This window comes from Garra rufa, chromosome 22 (genome assembly GCF_049309525.1).
Source record: "Garra rufa chromosome 22, GarRuf1.0, whole genome shotgun sequence".
Classification (NCBI taxonomy): domain Eukaryota; kingdom Metazoa; phylum Chordata; class Actinopteri; order Cypriniformes; family Cyprinidae; genus Garra; species Garra rufa.
In genome coordinates, this window is record NC_133382.1 from 38,918,117 (window position 1) to 38,940,343 (window position 22,227).

At 37.8% G+C, this 22,227-nt stretch overlaps 1 protein-coding gene across 1 annotated transcript; it reads right to left on the reverse strand.

Moving 5' to 3' along the window:
- Window positions 1-236: 236 nt before the first annotated feature.
- On the reverse strand, window positions 237-20,536 carry LOC141298345 (carbohydrate sulfotransferase 15). Its single transcript, XM_073828842.1, has 9 exons — window positions 20,026-20,536; window positions 15,508-15,581; window positions 14,408-14,707; window positions 11,335-11,674; window positions 9,690-9,818; window positions 8,163-8,319; window positions 7,770-7,926; window positions 2,896-3,043; window positions 237-1,165 (listed from the first exon to the last, which is right to left on the reverse strand). Exons 2-9 carry the CDS (start codon window positions 15,544-15,546, stop codon window positions 963-965), a joined length of 1,473 nt encoding a protein of 490 aa, XP_073684943.1. The 5' UTR covers window positions 15,547-15,581; window positions 20,026-20,536; the 3' UTR covers window positions 237-962.
- Between the last annotated feature and the right edge of the window lie 1,691 nt (window positions 20,537-22,227).

The following is a 22,227-nucleotide window of genomic DNA, read 5'->3' on the forward strand; positions in this document are numbered from 1 at the left end:
TATAATGGCAAAAAAGTACTTGTATGAGATCTTGTTTTTATATTATAACACAGTTAAGCAATATCTACCGCTAGTGATCTTAGTTTCATTTTTAGAAGGTTTATTTTCCTATCATACTTCATTGTATTTTTAAAAGCATCTGCTAAATGAATAAATGTAAAACATCAATCTCAACAATATTTATGCAGTTGTATTTGTACACATTCAGATTCAGCTTCTGTGCCTCTTCCGCGGTGCAAAGATAAATTTTGATTCAATTTTAATTGGTAACAGCTCTCTACAGTGTCTTATTATTTTAATTGTATTTATTGATTAAATATAAAATACAATTCTCAGGCAGTAAATATGGATCCTTCAGATGAATTTGTGAAGCGCTGCTTTAGTCTGGGTTTAGTTGGTCTTGACTACAACACTATTCACATGTTTTGAGAAATGCCCAGTGGTTTTCATCTATACAGTGAAAGTCAATGGGGTCCAAAGTTGTCTAAGTCCCAATTTGGCAACAATTTGTTTTTTATTAATTATTTTGGGTGAACTTTCCCTTTTGTTGCTGGACAGACTTTATGATGTCTGAGATCCAGAAACATCACAAACACGGGCGACAGACGTCCCATGAATTAACTTGAAAGATCTGATCTGAAGACTCTGACGTAGTGGATCAATGTTGTCTGTGTTTAATCTAATGTAGTTAATCTAACCGTACTGAATCCAGTATTATGATCTGTCATTATGATCACATGATTCATAAATCTAATGATGACAGGTAGATAAATCTGCAAACAGCAGAGGACGGATCTGTCCAGCAGATGTCAGTGAATCAAACACAAAAGACAGGCTCCTTTTCTCCATTTAAAAATACTTCATTATTTACTAAAATACTTCCAGCAAGCTTCATGATCCACAGAATGATCAACTGTCCACACTCTCTCAGGTCAAACTCATCTGGTGTGACATGTGCGCGATCAGACGAGTCCAGAGCCACCGATCCACGTGAACGACTCGTCCCGCAGAACCTCCGCCAGCTTCCGATTGAACGGGGCGTAAAACAGCGTGAGCAGCTCTCGAGTGATCGCCCACATCGGCCCCAGACCCCTGTCAGACGTACGTCTGGTGTTTGACGCGGGACGTCTGCTGATCTGTCTCAGTCTCTGATCAGACAGCGGTTCTGCAAGAGTTCATTCACACACAGATCATACAGTCAGACACATCTGAGAAACACTGTTGCTAACACTTCAAATAAAGCCGTATGTGTAATGCCTTATAAAAGTATTCACAATGCATACTATAATGCATCACATCTTTTCATAACAAATTGTAACCAGTGTTAAAATGCATTCGTGTTTTAATGCATTATACTGTCTCAGGGCGCAACAATGAATAGAGAAGTATTATCCCAACAAACACAGAACGTTGCCTTTTAGCAACGTTGTAACAACATGGCTAAAAGGTTGTTGGTTCTACGTTGTGTCCTCAGGTTGCTACTACGTTGTCACAACGTTGCCATTCTACCGCGGTTCAGGGCCATCTCTGAAAGTTGTGCTTAGGCTGTCTGGACAACCCCTGTACGATATTTACTCCTCACTGTTCCGAAGCGCTTTTTAAAGTTGAACAGACAGTTGGGCCGTTATTATTCTTCAAGCCAGGACGTGAGTATTGCTTTTTGATATCTCTCAGATAAATATGTAAATATCCTAACAAATCCTTTAATTTTCGTGTCCAATGAGAGATTTTTTTTCTGTTAATGGATGAACAGAATAGCTGATAATTCACATACCGAGTGTTAGTTTCAGGTCGAGTTTGGTGTAATGCGAACTACATTTCTTTCAGTATTCAGATATCATTCCTGGTGTTTGGTGTTGACTTGTGCCTGCCTACTGGATTCTGCGTCTGCCTCTGCCATCTGGATTTGTAGATCTGTCTTGGACCTACCGCCTTGCCTGACTACGATCACCTGTCCGCCGTATTCTCCCGCCCAAAGTCCGCCTCATCAGCCGGTGACCGCTGTTTCGTTGTTTTACTTTTGTTTAATAAACGTTCTCAGATGCCTTTGCTTTATTTGTAATTTAATATACTTAAACTAAATGACTTTGATATATTTACATACGTAATACTCTATATCGCATTTCCCCCAAATATAGCCTATACCTTTTGGTAACTTATCCTTGGTATGTATAAAATGTTTGGTTTGAAATAAAGTTTGATTATATGAATTTTGTATGGCATTTTTACTCAAAGTTTTATTCAAAGTTTACACAGATGTTAAGTTAAAAAGAACTATCAATGAACGATTTTTAATAATAAACAGTATGTAAAAGTATTACATAGGCCTACTCATCCTGTGCATATAACACGCAGGGGAAAAAAAGCTTTATTTATAATCTGGCATGAATAAATGCATGTAGTAAAAACGTCGCCTTACGGTTGATGAACAACGTTGCCACAGCCTTTTCGCGTCTTGCATTTCCACGTTGTTAAAACGTTGCGAGCACGTAGACGGCGACGTTGCCATTATAAAAATGGAACGTTGCACAGACGTCGCCACAACGTAAATGTGTTTGCTGGGATGATGTATTATAACTGAGGTTACAATTATTAATGAGATAATCCTGATAAGGTGCATTACAAGGCAAAACTAATGCATTAAAACTACTTTTATAATGCATGATATATACATAGTCATATTTGGTTCATTTATTTTATCTTTAGTTGTTTTAATTCACATTACACTTATGTTTTTTTAATGCAGCTGTTTTATACTGTCTCTTTCCTGACTGTACTCTGATTTGTGCTCTCTATGTGAAAACACTGATGAGGAAGATGATGATGAACGTCTGCTGGTCTCTGGCGCCTCCTGCTGCTCACAGCATGTAAATGAACAAGTTTATTAGGACTGACCTAAGCGCAGGAAGCTGAAGATCCTCCTCATGCTGAGCGTCGGGTTTGAAGCGTGATCCTCCAAACGCAAAACTAAGAGCTGATCACGACTGAACACTGACAGCCAGTCCAGAACAAACACCACATACAGGCCCACCTGCAGACGCACCTGCACACACACACACACACACACACATGTTTGTTTTTGTGAATTGTGGGGACATTCCATAGACGTAATGGTTTTTATACTGTACAAACGATATTTGCTATCACCCTACACCTTCCCTACACCTAAACCTAGCCCTCACAGGAGACTGTGCATATCTTTACATTCTCAAAAAAACGTATTCTGTATGATTTATAAGCCTTTTGAAAAGTGGGGACATGGGCAATGTCCTCATAAGTCACCCTCTCCTTGTAATACCTATGTCATACCCATGTTATTACACCAATTTGTGTCCTGATATGTCACAAAAACAAACACACACACACGCACGCACGCACGCACGCACGCACACACACACACACACACACACACACACACACACACACACACACATGTTGGGTTTACATGTTTTATGGGGACATTCCATAGGCGTAATGGTTTTTATACTGTACAAACCGTACTTTCTATCGCCCTAACCCTACCCTACACCTAAACCTAGCCCTCACAGGAGATTGTGCACACTTTTACTTCCTCAAAAAAACTCATTGTGCATGATTTATAAGCCTGTTTCCTCATGGGGACCTGAGAAATGTCCCCACAAGGTCAAAATCTACTGGTATTCCTATCCTTATGGGGACATTTGGTCCCCACAACGTGATGAATACCAGGTACACACACACACACACACACACACACACACACACACACACACACACACACACACACACACACACACACACACACACACACACACACACACACACACACACAGTGAAAATATGACACAGCCAATCAGAACAGAGCTGGCGTCTGGTGTTCTTCAAGTGGAGTCAGAAATATCATAATTACGAGTTCAGAGCTCATGAATGACTGAGTGAAGTTGTATTGTGAAATATTTGGGTTTATTCCAGAAAAAACACATGAATTTCACATGTGCAAAAACACATGCGACACATGTGGAAACGTGTGCTTTTGGAACACTTTCATGTACATTCTGTGTGAATTCCCATTGTGGACACATGTGAAATTCATGTGGTTTTTCTGTAAGGGTTGTTCACAATATATTTCTTTTGCTTTGTTGTTTCATTTTTGAATGTATGATTTCTCTTAAAAGGAGTAGTTCATTTCCAGAACAAAAATGTACAGATAATGTACTCACCCCCTTGTCATCCAAGATGTTCGTGTCTTTCTTTCTTCAGTCATAAAGAAATACTTTTTTGAGTAAAACATTTCAGGATTTCTCTCCATATAGTGGACTTCAATGGCGCCCTGAGTTTGAACTTCCAAAATACAGTTTAAATGCAGCTTCAAATGACTCTAAACGATCCCAGCTGAGGAAGAAGAGTCTTATCTATCCAGCCTGTAGGGGTGTGAACCTACAGTGGTCTTACGGTTCGGTTCGATTACGATTATCATGTCATCGATTCGGTTCAATACAATATCTCGATGCATCACGATGCATTGACGATGCACTGCATACTCATTTTTCAATTTTACTTCAAATTTATTTTTCTTTTCTATTTCACAATGACGTTGTAATGCGTTTTTATTTGATTAGATTTTTTTGTCAGACCACTTGTATAAGTGTAACTGTGCATCCTATCCAGTCTTTTTCAATCAATATCCCACATACAGTAATGTGTAATTTTGATGAGGAAGAGTAAGAGGTGAAAGAGGAAGAGGAGGAGAAGAAGGAGGACAATGACGACAATGTGGAAAAGACAAAAGAAGGGCAAGGGCAAGAAGAGAAGCAGTCTCATATATTTTAGTTGATGAGTGCCAGGGTTGGATCAGGCGTGCAAGAGGATTTGACCCCTGCTGCCTGGCCAGGGCTAATTTAGCCTGTGATGCTGAAGAGGTTCTTTGGCCTGTCCCAGACCAAACACAGGATGTTGGGCAGAATGATTATTTTTGTTGTTGTTTGTTGTCTTGTACTGTACTCTAAAGTACATTAAATTAAGGAATAAAACATACTCATTTTTCAATTTTACTTCAAATATATACAATTGTGTTAATAAATACAAACAGTCAGATATATGAACTGAAACTTTAATTTTACCTTCTCAAAGAAAAAACACTTCTTGAATGTATCAAACAAAACTAAAGTCTGGGCACAGAAGACAGCAGCAACATTTAGAATAAATACACAAAAGTAAATACCTGGGCTTTGGTTTCGTTCTAGAGTTCTTTTCTGAAAAGTGTCAGCGTGAGGGAAGCTTATATCGCGGCTCCAGTGTATTTAATAGGTGGTCGGGGTTTTCCACCACAGAAAAGGGCCGTATATATTTTGCTATAAAAGCTGCCGCTATAGTCATTTTAAACGCGAAAACTAAACAAATACGATTTCAACCGAGAGGTACCGCTCAGATCTTATTTAATTGAAACGAGGGAACGAATAGAGTCCTGCACGAGCCCAGCCTGAGACTCTCAGACCCGAGCCCCGTCCTTGTCCGACAATTTATCAGAACAGAGTTCGTGTTGCAGCCATTAAAGTAGTTCAGTTTTGGATTCTAAAGGCAAAGTGGCTAGATTTCGTTTTGTTTCCTTTTTAAGTTAATTTAGAAATATGTTTGGAACATTTTATGTTTGTTAAATTCAAGTTTTTGTCTTTTTAACCTAACCTAACGAACAAGCGGCCAGCAGCAATGAGTTGAGCATGTTTGATAAATTTAGCCTTCTCAAATCAACACGACTTGCATTAAATAAAATCTATAGACATAAAACACTTGATGCATTTCAGAATATTAATTTAAACATTTAACCTAGATAAATGTGCGCGGTTAGTCGCATATCCAATCGTTTTTGCGGAGAGTGAAAGCGAAAGCGGACTTTGCAGCTGACATGGAAGCTCAAACGCGATCACTTGCATTTTTCTTAATAACAGCGGAAACCTAAAATACACCATTTTTGTTATAAAAAGGCATCATTCAAAACTGCAAAAGGTCTACTATTATTATTTATGTGCGCACTCACAATATCAACAAAACATTAGGCTATATTAAATATACTGCCTAAACGGTAAAACGGTGCTGAGCCAGATAGACGCGCTCAGTGCTTTTAGCCAGTCTTTTCAGCCAAATAAAAATAATGTTTCAGTCCTTTAAATGAATTACTAACAAAAAAAGACATTTGTTAAATGCACACTCATGTTTGTTAGTTCGTTAAATGCACCGGTGTGTAAAGAAAGTGGCAATAATCCTTTCAGTTAAAATCTGAAGACTTGTTTTATTCATGTGGAGTAGTACCCTCGTTAGCCCAACCCCCCTCCCGGAAAATCATACAAGCCCCCTGGGTCGCGTTTTCTGGCACTGGACTGAGTCCGTTATAACCGGTTATGGTCTATTACTGAACCGATACCGAATCGTCCTTGTCTGCATCGCGATGCATCGTAAAAACGATTAATTTTGACACCCCTACCAGCCTGTATCCGGATCAGATGGTCACTCCAATCCCCCGGATCCAGTCCGTACCCAGCTTAGATCATGGATCACCACCTAGAGATGACTTCAATAGCCGTGGATGTCAACCAGATGAGCTCCAAGGCGGATCACCAATAAAGACCTCGCCAACCTTGACGGCCATCGGCACTACACCACAGGATCCTGATGAGTTCTCTACAATCAGACATTGGTACAAACTGTTGTTTGGTCTGGCCAGAGGAGAACTGGTCCCCCGACTGAGCCTGGTTTCTCCCAAGGTTTTTTTCTCCATTTCTGTCACCTGTGGAGTTTTGGTTCCTTGCCGCTGTCGCCTCTGGCTTGCTTAGTTGGGGACATTTTCCAGCGATATCGTATACTATTTGAACTGAACTGACGATGATATCACTGAATTCATTGATGAACTGCCTTTAACTGAAAATTGATTGTTACAATAATGCGTTACTTACACACTATTGTGCTGTTTAAATACTGTGCAGTTGCTTTGACACAATCTGTATTGTAAAAGGCGCTATATAAATAAAGGTGACTTGACTTGACTTGACTAGTGAAACGATTGATTATTTTCTAAAATAAAAATTTATATATTTTTTAACCTCAAATGCTGGTCTTGTCTAGCTCTGTGATGCGCATGCGTAATCTGTTCACTCCGGTTCAAGACAGTTAGGGTATGTCTAAAAACTCTCATCTCATTTTCTCATTTTCTACATCACTGTTTTACCTTTTTTGTAAAGGGTGTTTGATTTTCTTTGCACTTTGACTTTGTAAACACTGGGTCTGTACTTCTGCAACGATGTAGGACGATTTTGAAGTTGGAGGAGAAAACGAGATGGGAGTTTTTCAACATACCCTAACTGTCTTGAACTGGAATACACAGAACTAGACAAGACGGGCATTTCAGGTTAAAAAAAATATGTAAATGTAAAAAGACCATTCTTTCCTCAGCTGGGATCGTTTAGAGTCCTTTGAAGCTGCATTTAAACTACATTTTGGAAGTTCAAACTCAGGGCACCATAGAAGTCCACTATATGGAGAACACTCCTCAAATGTTTTCCTCAAAAACATAATTTCTTTACGACTGAAGAAAGAAAGACGTGAACATCTTGGATGACAAGAGGGTGAGTACATTATCTGTACATTGTTGTTCTGAAAGTGAACTACTCCTTTAATAATGAATGTCCGGCTCAGGAGAACAAGTAGAAATAAATGTGACTTGACTTAGGATACTCAGCTCATTTGAATATGTAAATGAGAAGATCTCTTGTTGACCCCAGAGGTCAAAGGTCACTCACGGTCATGGCGTTGTTGAGTGTGCCGTTGTACACACACGCTCTCAGCCCCGCGTCCCGCAGACAGCCGTCGAACATCCGCAGAGACTCACAGACCTTCTGATGGAAGTCCAGCGCTGATTTATTAACTGTGCCGAAGTACAAATAATCCGAATACAGCCTGAGGAAAAACATCAGACACAAACAGCAGTGTGAACATCTCACGACTACACAACCAAACCTCAAACACACACATATACACAAAACACATGTCTATTCCTGTTTGTCATCAGATGAATCAGCACATCAAGCTGAACTACTTCAGCACTGAGGTTTAACTCTATTTTTTGATATTTTAAGTAATTAATTTTTTTAATGGTTTTAGTTAAGGACGATAACCGTGCGGTGACCTCTGACCTCTCCACAGGGTCTCTGAGGATGGCGATGAAGCGTGCGTCCGGCTGCAGTGTGTGAATGAAGTCCAGGACGAGTGACGGAGGCTCCGCCCATGTGCTGTTGTCATGGAAATACAGCCAGGCGTTGTTGTCCCACATGGTGGAAGCACTGGCCTCACCTGTCAATCAAACACACACACACACACACACACACACACACACACACACACACACACACACACACACACACACACACACACACACACACACACACACACACACACACACACACACACAGTTCAGCATGGAAATGTTGCCGTGGCAAGTGCTTTAATCAATTACTGATGTTATTCAATGAGGACGACACGTATTCAGTTTAGGATGTTTTACAGTGGTTTTCTTGTTGAAACATGTCATAAATTCTAAGCAATGGGTATTTTTCCACTTATCAAAACCAAATGTTGCTTCTGCCATTCTTTAAGGAAGCGCAATCATTGGACTTTGAATTTAGTTTAAAAAAAAAAAACTTTTTTTTTTTTTTACAATCACTAGAACACATTTCTCAATACTTAGGTCACTTTTTTAAAACTCTTCAGAGAGCGAGCACAACATCAGTCTATGTGGACTCAACTGTGAATCAATTACCATTGCTTTGGCATAAAATGCATTAATAAATAACATTAATTCTTTTATCACTTTGACACAAACACCACCAAAACTTTATGTACTACAGAAGCCAACTTGCACATGTGTACATACTGTTTTCAAAACTTGAGTTCAAAACCTAGCACAGTATAAAAATGAAGAAGACAGAATTTTGTAACATTTCTACAGTAATATCATATAGAAAAATGTAAAAATCAATACTATCAAAGCAGTTGCATGTAGCTGAACATCTTCATAAGTGTTACAATTTTTTCAGTTTCATTACCAATAATTGTGTAATGTAATGTAAACATGGATCATGTAACATATACTGCAATGATTTATAAACTGTAGAAAGTATCATTCTTGTTTTGTAAAGAAATTTTGCAAAAGAAAACACTATAAAATGCTACCTGTTGCTAGTGTTTTTGAGGTTGTTGTGTTCTCAGTGATAAAGTGTTTGTTTGGAGAAAACCTTTGCTAGAGTTATGTAAGAATGAGTTGATTTGAGGCATTAATGAAGTGTTTTGGTAGTTTTAGTGCATTTTGAATGTGAAATGAACTGCTGTGTCAAGTTGAAAAAAAGAAAAGGAAAAAAAAGTGGCTTTAGTATTGAGAAATGTGTCCTGATGTTTGTAAAAAACTATAATAGCAATAAACTTCTAAAGGTAACAAAACTACTGCATTTATTTATGTATTTGTTTTTTTTTTTTAAAGTAACAAATTGAACTTAATAAAAAGTAACCTTTTACAGTAATTGTTAGATGGGAATTCAATCTACAGTAGAGTACTTGCAGTAATGTGTTATTTTGTAGCATTACACTCAACACACTGAAAACTACAGCATACAGATCAAACGCTCAAACAAACCGAACGCTCAGACACACAGATGTGAGAACGGTACCGGTGATGATGCTGCTGCTGGAGTTTCCCAGAAGGCTTTGCTGTATCTGATGAGCCACCGGATCAAACAGGTCCAGGTAATCATCAAACGGGAAACGTGTGTGTGGACGTTCACCAGAATGAATGACTCCTGCACACACACACACACACACACACACACACACACACACACACACACACACACACACACACACACACACACACACACACACACACACACACACACACACACACACCACTTCAGATGGTCACCAAACAGGCTGTTTTTATTTTATCTGTTTTAGTCACATGACTGTGTCACTCATCCACGATATTTCCATATTGCATCAGCAAGACAAAATAACACCAAAGTACAAAAACACTTTTGTATGTTTGCCCACTGACAAAGAAATGATCAGTCTATAATTTCAATGGTAAATTAAACAGTGAGAGACAGAATAACAACAAAAAACTCAGAAAACACACATTTCAAAAAAGTTATAAATTGATTTGCACTTTAATGAGTGACATAAGTATTTGACCCCTTCGCAAAACATGACTTAGTACTTGTTGTCAATCACAGAGTTCAGATGTTTCTAGTAGTTTGCACACATCTCAGGAGGGATTTTAACCCACTCCCTTTTGCAGATCCTCTCCATTTATTAAGGTTTGGAGGCTGACATTTTGCAACTCGAACTCTCCCTCCACAGATTTTCTAGGCTAGGCCACTCCAGGACCTTCATGTGCTTTTTCTTGAGCCGCTCCTTTGTTGCCTTGTGTTTTGGGTCATCGTCATGCTGGAATACCCATCCACATCCCATTTTCAAGATTTGATGGAACATGGCCCCGTCCATCGTCACTTTGATGGGGTGCAGTTTTCCTGTCCCCTTAGCAGAAAAACACCCCCAAAGCATGTTTCCAGCTCCATGTTTGACGGTGGGGATGGTGTTCTTGGGGTCATAAACAACATAAGAGAGTGCTGCTAATCTCAGCTCGTGACCTGTATAAATAACTCCTGGGAGCCAGAAATCTTGCTGATTGATAGGGGGTCAAATACTTATTTCACTCATTAGAATGCAAATCAATTTATAACTTTTTTGAAATGTGTTATTTGGGGAGTTTTTGTTGTTGTTATTCTGTCTCTCGCTGTTCAAATAAGCCTATTATTACATCTATAGACTGATAATCTTTTTGTCATTGAGCAAACATACAAAAAAAATCCCTCAATTCATCTCTGTACATATAGTGCCAGTATAAAGAGATGGATTGTAGAAAAAATCTATGAATTTGTGAGAATGTTAGATTTGATCTGTTCTAACTCGAGCTCTTTCAAATATTTTGTAGACCTTTAAAAATATGAATCAAATCCAGTGATGTTTCATGTGTTTCTGTATTTAAAAGCATTATTATTAATGTGGCAGATGAAACATCAGATGATTATATTAGTGTCTCCATCAGCCTTGACGAACACATTCTCACGGGATCAAAGCTTCATGGTCCGCTCTGATGAGACTCTCCTCTGTGAAGATGCTTCTGACAAGAACAAACCAGAACTGTTTATTTTCACTGCTTTTATTCCAGTTCTGGTTTGTTTCTTTAGTCGTGATGAAAGCAGCTTCTCTGTGAGCCGATCATCAGACACACAGGAAACTCACACACAAACCTACCCAACCTCTTCCTGGTCCACCAGTGCGGCTCTTTAAGCAGCGTGAGCCGGACGTCCGGATGAAAGCTCAGGCGCTCGTAGAGGTCCGTGGTGCCGCACTTGGGCTGACCGATGATGTAGAAATAAGGAAGACAGCGCAGCCGCTGGAGTTTCCCATCGTGCCGCGTTAATCGCTGTCTGAACGAGCCGCTCATCTGCTCCAAGAACAGCTGTATCTGTCTGAAGGAGCGGCCGAACAGGTTTGATCCGTACGGATCCTCGCTCACGTTTCCACGCAGATCCTCCAACCAGCAGGGGTTCTTAACGTCCGGCAGAAAGTGCTGCGGAATCACAGAGAACATCTGCAGACACACAGAGAGATCATCACATGATACAGCTTCTTCTGTGGCATCTGTTGCTCCTTGAGGAACTTTAACATCTGTGAGATGCAGTGTTGGGGAAAGTCATGTTTAAAAGTGATGCATTACAATATTGAGTTACTCCCTAAAAAAGTAACTAATGTTACTTAGTTACTTTTTATGAAAAGTAATGCATTACGTTACTTTTTAAATCTGGGCAGGGCTTGCTTCTTTGTTTTTAATATAAAAAGTTGTATTTTTGTCAAATGTAAAAGCCTTTTCACAGCAAAAGCCTCAGACTTAGAGAAAAGTAAATTGTCGTCTGTACAGTAGACCGCAGAAGAACAAATGTCAACTCTTCAGCAATAAACAAATGTTAGATTATCTTGCGTAATTTTTTCTTATTAGTCTGGATGAATTGAATAATTGAAGGTCAGCAGCAAAGACAAAATGGGATTAAATACATAAAGGATATTTGTATTATTTAATATTTAATTATTGCAGGTTTGCGTTGATTTTCACTTATATTATCCATTTTGAGGAATACTGTATCTGTTTTTCAGTGAGTGAGATGAATTAATGCATGTTCACATTTATTCTAGAACTAAAGTAACATCTTACTCACAATTTCTCTCAACATGGGGACAGAAGAGCTTTTAATCAATAAATGGAGGAAAAGTAACTCAGATATTTTCTTGTCAATTAAAAAGTAATGTGTTACTTTACTAGCTACTTGGAAATAGTAATATTATTAGGTAACTTGCGTTATTTGTAATGCCTTACCCCTAACACTGGTGGAATATTTCCATTGCACTAAAGGTTCTTAAGATCAATCTTCACACCAAGATTTAAGTAGTTATTTCAAGATGACTGAAAGTTTTTTTGGGAATCACAAATGGTTCTCCAACTATTGTTTTCATGGGTTGACAGGTTTGTTAGACACTAGAGTTTCAAATCAAGGTTCGGGGAGGTTCAGACGCACTCAGCCGCTGTAAATACTGTCACCGTTTAGCTCACGTTCATCAGATCCTGACCGAAGCAGCTCAAACACTGGCCGTCATCATTCAATAGAGTCTCTAATCCATCATCACGCTGACATCAGACACCATTACAGGCTTTCAGAAGAGCGTTGATCTCCAGACACTCTCGGGCGTCACTGCATTTAATGGAGTTTCCTGGCAGAGCGTCCGGAAAGACACTTTTAGAGGAACAAGAACACTAAAGAACTGTTTCCTGGCTTTCCCAGTCCTGTTCCCATTACAGAGATGATGATGATGATGATGATGATGATGATTATTAAACATGCAGAAATTCAGCTTCAGTGTTCAGTATGAATCATAAACAAGTTCATACTCAGTATCTACAGAAACAGTCAATATTATCCACTAGGAGTGTGATGAGACACTTATAGAACGAAAACGAGACAAGATTTTTAAAACCTTTTTAAAGAAACCCTCAATTAAATATATAGGGAAAAATATTTTATTCAACTAAAAACACAAAATGCAAAAAAAAAAAAAATGTAGGTGCATTTTGATATGAACTTGTACTTTATGAAATTAAGTAATGAACATGTAAACTAAAGCGGCATGATTCTGGATAAATTGAAGAACTATTTTCTTTTATAAATTGGAGATCACGTAATTTACTAGTGGTTCTGATTGAATGTTCATTGCTTAAGTTTATATTCTAACAAAATTTAAAAAAATGAAGGAGCCAGTGTCTCAATTAACAAAGACTTGTTTCACTATTGGAATCTCCTGAATGAATGATTCAATAATAAATACTTTTTTAAATGCGCAGAGGATATGCGTTACGATACATACGTGTTAAGATACTTTGGTTTTGATGGCTACTGTAGACAATAAGTGTTTATACCCAAACTATAAGCTTTTATCCCAGTACTTCTATTTTTTAAATGTCTGTAACAGAAATAATGATGATTGTGTGGTTAAAAAGACTGTTTGTGTTGTTCTTTCTGGATCAGCTGCAGCAAGAATGTGGATTTGAATGTCTTTAATACCTGTTTCAGTGGAGCGTGTCAAACAGTCGTAACAGACGCTGCTGAATCACTCTCATTCAGGAATACGGTCGTGTGGGTGTTCGAATAGAGACTGTGATCTTTTAACGATGAATCGTGCAGCTCTAATGTAAACACTGCAAATGTTTTGCGAGGATATCGTCACGTTCTCACATCGTGCCACAAGATCTGGTCACATCCCTATTATCCACCAGTGTCTGAAAGCATCACCTGTGAACATCACCTGTATTTCTCATCACCTTCATTTGATGGACCGGAATGGAAGAACACTTGCTGCTTTATATGCTGATGTTAAACGAACTGTTTGCCCAAAAATGAATATTTGTCTAAAGATGTAGATGAGTTTGTTCATGAGAACACATTTCGAGAAACATCTAAATGTTGGATTTGTTTCAGTTTTTGTCTTCTCCAGATGTGAACTGATGGACTGGAGTGGTGTGGATTATTGTGATGTTTTTATCAGCTGTTTGGACTCTCATTCTGACGGCACCCATTCACTGCAGAGCATCCTTTGGTGAGACAGTGATGGAATCACACATTTATAACTCGGATGACCTGAGGGTGAGCTCATTTTCATTTGTGGGTGAACCTTAATCATTTTAATATGTATCTGAAACTTTCTGATGACATTTTGTGTCTGTTTGATCAAATTTAAACCTTTTATCAGCTCTGGATGAATATGACGCTATACTCACGTGTTTCTCGAGGTCGATCAGCTCGCTGACGTCAGGAATGCGTCTGGCTCCGAACTTCACTTTAGTTGCGATGCTGCGCACCACGTCTCTGAGGGCGTCTTCACTCGGGTCCTCCTCCAGCAGATACGAAGCGAAGAGCAGAGTCTTCCTCTCGGTGGACAGCATGTAAGACACCATGATGAAGATGAGGAGGAGGATGAAGCCGCAGACTTTAGAGCACCGAACACATGATGAAGATCTGCACCGTGTGACATGATTAACCCTCGACACGCCAAACAGACTCCAGCGGCCGCCCTCCACCTGACCACAGACACACAGATCACTGCCACTCAAAAGTTTGGGATCAGTGAGAATTTTATTGCTTTTTAAAGGAGACTTTTCTCATCAAGGCTGTGTTCATTTTAATTGAAAATACAGAAAAAAAACTCATATTGTGAAATGTTAATGCAATTTAAAATAGTGGTTTTCCATTTTAATATTTTTTCCTGTGATGCAAAGCTGAATCTTCATCATCATTACTCTTGTATTCAGTGTCACATGACTTTTATAACAATAAACACCTCATTCAAAGTTTGGGGTCAGTAATTTTTTTCTTTCTTTCCTTCTTTGAAAGAAATTAATACTTTTATTCAGCAAGGATGTGTTAAATTGATTAAAAATGATAGTAAAGACTTTTATTTAAAATATAAACCTTTTCTAACAATAAATGCTGTTCTTTTTAACTTTTTATTCATCAAAGAATCCTGGAAAAAGTATCACAGGTTCCAAAAAAAATATTAAGCAGCACAACTGTTAGTAAAAGTAAGAAATCAGCATATTAGAATGATTTCTGAAGGATCATGTGCATAGAAATAAATTATATTTCAAAGTATATTAAAATAAAAAACTGTTATTTTCAATTGCTATAATATTTCATAATATTACATTTTTTGTATTTGTAATCAAATAAATGAAACTTTGACTTTTTATAAAAAAACGCTAAACATCTTACTGATCCCAAACTTTTAAGAGCAAAGTGTATATATATAATACTTTTTTCTTCATTAAATGAGCAAACATACTTATTATGAAATATCTATTGTTCATCTACAGGTGTTTACCTTCAGATGGCCGACGCTGGACACAAACTGACTGATCATGACAGAAACAGAAACTCAGCGTCACAGGAAATGACCTGAAACACACAGAGATTCCTATCAGTGAAATCAGGCTGTTCCTCATTGTGAGGTTAAAGAACAGAAGAATAAATGCATGCAATAGTAAATAATAAACAGATTCAACGATAAACAATCAGCTGTCAGAAGTATATCCTGTATGAGTCCATCACACTCCAAACACAGACGCTTCAGAGACGCACTGAGCGAAAGAAAAACCAAGAACAAGCCGTCCTCGAATTTAAACACACTTGAAGTTCCTCCGACTCTGAGACTCCATGAACAAATATTTAGGTCACACTGGGTTCAGACCATAGGAAACACAAACACACACACATGGATATTTTCTCCCACTATTTAAACACAAATATCAGCTGTTATTATTATGACTCACTCATAATTAGGTGATTCAGTAGTCAAATATGAAGATGCACAAGCAGCGTTTATTCAGTAGCTGCAGTGATGATGATGATGAAGCTCTATTAACTACTCAGACTAAACATTTAAGAACAGACTCCAGCCGACATCTAAAACTAAACTCACCATTAACTTTAGCTGAAGGGTCACTGGATTCAGATTCACTGGTGTTCACGGATTCAATTCAGAGAATGGCAGATATCAGATATAGTTCATTCAGAATCAACCCTAACCAAAACCTCACGCCTTTTAAGGGTCTGTTAGTGGAGTCCTGATGATCCTCTGCATTATAGAACCTTTGCATTTTTTAAAACCCCACCCACATTCTCAACCAAATTGACTAACCAGACTACATTCACAAACCCCTGATATTTCCACAATACTTTCAAATCATACTCACAGCAACTGTGCTGTCTTGTGTTTAATTTTGCCTTTTACATTTATTGCTTTGGAACACAAATGCATTACAGTGCAAATGTGTTTGAGTCTAGACAACAAAATATGAAATCAGATGAGGACAGATGTTTTTCTGATGAATCGTGAATAACCCGGATGTCTAATAATAAACGCATTTACACAGGTGTTCATTTGAGATTACACAGAAACATGAAAATGCTGGAATTATAAGAGTAAGTCTGCAGTGTAAAGATGGTAAAGTTTTCTATCATCTATCATGACAGAAATGTGCAGTAAATGATCAAAAGGACACCAAATGAAACGACATGAACCAGTCACACAGTGGGTCTGTGTTTTAGCCTGCGCTCAGCAGATTAATCACATTCTCATCATGGCCAGAACTTCTCCTCTAAACATTTCCACGGCGCTGCTGCCGGACTCAACAGACCATCTCTGCACGTGCAGCGTACGAACCGCAGACATAAACCGTCAGACTGACGTCCTCTGAAAAACACGCAGCCTTCAAATATTCAACCCTAATGGACAAAACACTCCACTGAAATCACTAGAACGGTCTTTAAAAGTCGCCTTTGATCAGATTTATTAACGCACTGTGACGAATCATTACTAGCAACAGATGATCTTATGACTGTAGACATTTAGAGGCTGAAACTGATCTCAGATTAACAACACACTTCTGCAGAAAGGAATCAAGTGGATTCTAATCCTCCAACCTTCACGTTATAAAAGCTCACGGGAAAGGTTGATTAAAACAGTGTTTTTCAACCACTGTGCCGCGGTTCACTAGTGTGCCGTGAGAGATCGTCAGGTGTGCCGTGGGAAATTATTCAATTTTACCTAATTGGTCTAAAACATTTTTTGAAAACTAATAAATTATTGTCTGCGAATAATATGCTATTGTCAAGCTTCTCAACCCTGACTGCTATAAAAACTAAAAACAGAGAGAGACTAAGAGCTGTTGAGGAAGAGCTTCGTGTGTGTCTTTCTTCAATTCCTGCCAGGATATCAGCTCTGTGTTCATCCAATCAGGCCCAGGTTTCACACTGAGTAGGTAAAAATATATATGATCAGAAAAGACTGTTTTCATTGTGTTTATTTGATTCCTATTCAAGACACTTCGATAAGAATGACTGTATATTGTTAATTGCACTTTTTTTTGAAAGAAGAAGCAATATGAAAGATCATAAAATACTTTTTTCTTTGTGTTTATTTGATTCCTGTTCAAGACACTTCGATAAGAATAGCTGTATATTGTTAACATAGGCTACAGAGTTTCATTTTTTTACAGTTTCGATTGTTGGTGTGCCTTGTGATTTTTTTCAATTAAAAATGTACCTTGGCTCAAAAAAGGTTGAAAAACACTGGATTAAAAAGTTTTTAATGCCACCTTAAGAACACAAACGTTTGATGAAGAAGGTCTTCAGACAGTTCAATGTGAAGCTAAGTGAATAGTAATGGACGTCCCACAATTCTACGAAATATCATGACATCCATGAATTGAATTGAGAATGAATGGTAAATTCTAATTCACTTCCTGGAATGGAACTGGAATTGGAATTGCATGCAGCTGACAGGAAATGGAATTGGAATTGAATTGGAATGTCAGGAAACAGAATTGAAATTAAATAAATTCCACTAAATTCCACTCGAGTTGCTAAATAAAATAATTTGACTTGATTGGCTTAATAGTTTATAGTACATTAAATATTGTAAATCACATAAACAACAAACATATAAAAGAAATACAAAGTACTGTATGTTAAGCGTGATCATTTCACATGACAAATTTCAGGGAATGATGATAATTCGATGCAATAAAAAGTGAATGAAATACATGAATGAACATGACTCATCTGTTTGTGAGTTGAGACATATATTATGTGGTATTCGTATATTGAATGTATCCAGAAACTTATCACCACTGTCATTCAATTATTAATTCATAATGTACAGTTCTCATTTTTATTTACTTGCATTTGATCAACTCTATTTCATACATTACTTGGTATTTGTAAGGCATCATACATAAAGTTCAAATGTATGTCTCTAAATGCAATCACAAATAAATGCTCAGAAACAGCAATAAACGGAATTCAGTGGAATTTCCCTCAATTGAATTCCACTTCCTGTAATTCCAATTCAATTCCAACTCTGTTTCCTGTAATCGTTGTTGAATTCCAATTCCATTTCCTTCTTTGAATTGGAATTGAGTTCATTCCTGAATTGACCCCAACCCTGATGACATCCATTTAGATGTGTTGCTGTTGTCAATGATAGAAGCGAGTGCAGTATTATACATCAGACCTGCTCTGGAAATGATGGACAACAGCAAGAGCCACAGAAATGATCACTGTGCGTTTGCACAACAATTCATGAATAACTGGAAAAATGATCCAAACATTCCCAGATAATAAAGGATTTGTTTGCCAGATGCCACTCCAGACTAAGACATACTGTTCTCTATTTTCCGTTCAACACACATTGACAGTGCTGGGTCGAATACTTACAAATGACATGATGACAATTGTGGTTAGTAACAATCTAGGATGATTACCCTATTCAGATTACTTGTACCTTGTTTACTACTTTCACCATGCTTATTACATTTTAATGTTTTAAACTTAGCATTAAATGTACCATACTGACATCAATATATCATTATTAGACACCAACATCATGAAGTGCATTAAACATTACATTGCATCAGGGTTTACGTATTTTATTCAATGGGTATAATTTTGAACAAGGTTGGAATAATGAGGGGCTGGAACAGAGTCATGTTAGTTTTCCAGGTGTGTTTAAAGTGAATGTGACTGTAAGTAAATATAGGAGCGGTTTACTTTGCATCTGAAACACCTTCATCATGAGTTCTCAGGAAAGAAGGATGATGGTCGTGATTCTCTCAGACTAAACATATGAATGTGATTCATCAGATCAAGAGCTTTTTTTATTCAGCATTTGTGACCCTGGACCACAAAACCACTCATAAGGGTCACATATTTGAAACTGAATAAGCTTTTCCACTGATGTATGGTTTGTTAGGAAAAGGAAGATATTTGGTCGAGATACAACTATTTGAAAATCTGAAATCTGAGGGTGCAAAAAAATAAATATATTGAGATAAATTCCATTTAAAGTTGTCCAAAGGAACTTCTTAGCAATGCATATTACTAATCAAAAATTAAGTTTTGATATATTTACGGCAGGAAACTTACAAAATATCTTCATGGAACATGATCTTAACATCCTAATGATTTCTGGCATAAAAGAAAAATCGATCATTTTGACCCATACAATGTATTGTTGTCTATTGCTACAAATAAACCCGTGCAACTGCAGACTGTGGTTTTGTGGTTCAGAGTTTTGAGCTCGATGTGTCTGAATCTGTGATGTTCGAATCTGACTGAAACGCGTTTTAACTCCTGATCGATCTCGATAGGAGGGATATTGATTGCGATCTGATCAATCAAACTCATATGAGACACAAATGAACAAATAACAGACTCTTATCTGCTGATGAACCGCTTTACTGTGTTTCACATAAACTTCAGGCGCAGAATCAGCATCAGCTCACGCTCTAATATCATCAATCTATCACTCAATCAATCAATCAACTGATCAATCACTCACCGTCATCATCTGATCCTGAAGAAACTTTCTTCATCGCGCAGAATTCACGCGCTTCATCCCCATTCCTCCGGAGACAATCAGCTGTGCGCGTTCACGTGCCCATGAGCGCCCCCTGCCACGCGCCTATTGGTCAACTCGCAGAGGGGGCGGAGCCGCACCTCACCTGTCAATCACGACAACTTCATATAAACTATATTTACATTTACTCAGCAATAACACAAGCAGAAATCCAGCATCGATTCATCAATAATCACAGAATATAAACCATAATAAATAATTCTATCATTTTATGTCAGTAAATGTGACTTAATATTTGTAGACATTTAAATCAAGCAGTAATATTAACTAATCTTACTATGACCTGCATAATCACAATAATATGTGACTCACAAAACCAGCCAACAATACATTGTATGGATCAAATCATTAGGATATTAAGATCATGTTCCATGCAGATATTTTGTAAATTTCCTACCGTAAATATGTCAAAACTTAATTTTTGATTAGTAATATGCATTGCTAAGATCTTCATTTGGACAACTTTAAATGCGATTTTCTCAATATTTAGATTTTTTGCACCCTCAGATTCCAGATTTTCAAACAGTTGTATCTCAACAAAATATTGTCCTATCCTAACAAACCATACATCAATGGAAAACCTATTCATTCAGCTTTCAGATGATGCATAATTCTCAATAAATCACAAAACTGAAAAAATTGACCCTTATGACTGGTTTTGTGGTCTAGGGTCACATATGCAAAATTAAGAACATGTCATGGAGTGAACAGAAAAACTGCTGATTTTGTAAAACACAGAAGTGAGTTACTAAAACACTGTGACAAATATAGTAGACTTATCATAAAGTGACTAAATACCACTGACCTCAGCGACAGAAGATATGAGACGTCTTTCTCCTTCTTTTGTTAATCCGTCTATTTATTGTGCTGTTATAAAGATTATATCACGTATGACATTATAGAAGACATCAGTCGCTCTGAGTGAGGCAGAATCAGGCTGTTTGTGTCATTTATTGTTTGTGAACCTGGACCACAAAACCAGTCATAAGGGGGTCATTTTTTTAATTGAGATTTATACATCATCTGAAAGCTGAAAAAATAAGCTTTGTTAGGATATGACAACATTTGGTTGAGATACAACTATGTGAAAATCTGGAATCTGAGGATGCAAAAAATAAATAAATCTAAATATCGAGAAAATCACCTTTAAAGTTGTTAGCAATGCATATTACTAATCAAAAATTAAGTTTCGATATATTTACAGTAGGAAACTTACAAAATATCTTCATGGAACATGATCTTAATATCCTAATGATGGATCATTTTGACCCAAACAATGTATTGGCTATTGCTACAAATAAACCCGTGCTACTTAAGACTGGGTTTGTGCTCCAGGGTCACATTTACCAGCTGAAACACACAGAATCTTCATGCACTTTCATTCAAATGATTTTAGGCTCTTTTTGTGGGAGATCAGTGAGAATAAACTCTGCCGACCTTTGACCTTTAGATGACCCTCTGCACAAGGGTTCACTCATAAACCGATGAAGCTGATCAGGTTTTGTGTGTTTGATGTCTGTGTTCAATCACAGCAGATAAATGTAAACCGGAACCTCACGGACAATAATGACACAGAACCACATGATCCAGAATGTTCCAGCGCATCCGTCAGAAACATTCAGCTCTCAGTACTTCCTCTAGTCAGTCATGTGATTTCCTGTTCAGAGACAAACATCCTGTGGCTACAGTGAGCACATCTCTGATGAGAAACCGGTAACTGAATGAGTTTGAGTAGCAGCTGATCTCTGAAATAATCAGTGTTTGTTAGAACATGAATGATCAGCCCTTAAAAAAGTCCAAATACACAGAATTACAGGAGTAAATTTGCACAACAGTCTGTTTTCCTTTATAAATCACAACCATAGCTGTTAAAGTAAATACACATATGAATCAAATGAATAATAAGCAGCTGTATGCTAATTTAGTTCCTCTCATCTGCATGAACCTCAGTGTTTACAGCGCCATCAGCTGGACATCACCTGAAGAAGAACACATGATGAGAAACTGACTGAAGAAATAACCAACTGCTCACTGAAGACTGAGACAGATCCGATCCTGGACAGCAAACTAGGGTTTTCCAAATCCAGATCAAACTCTCTGATCATCTGGATCCTGTGTTGTAAT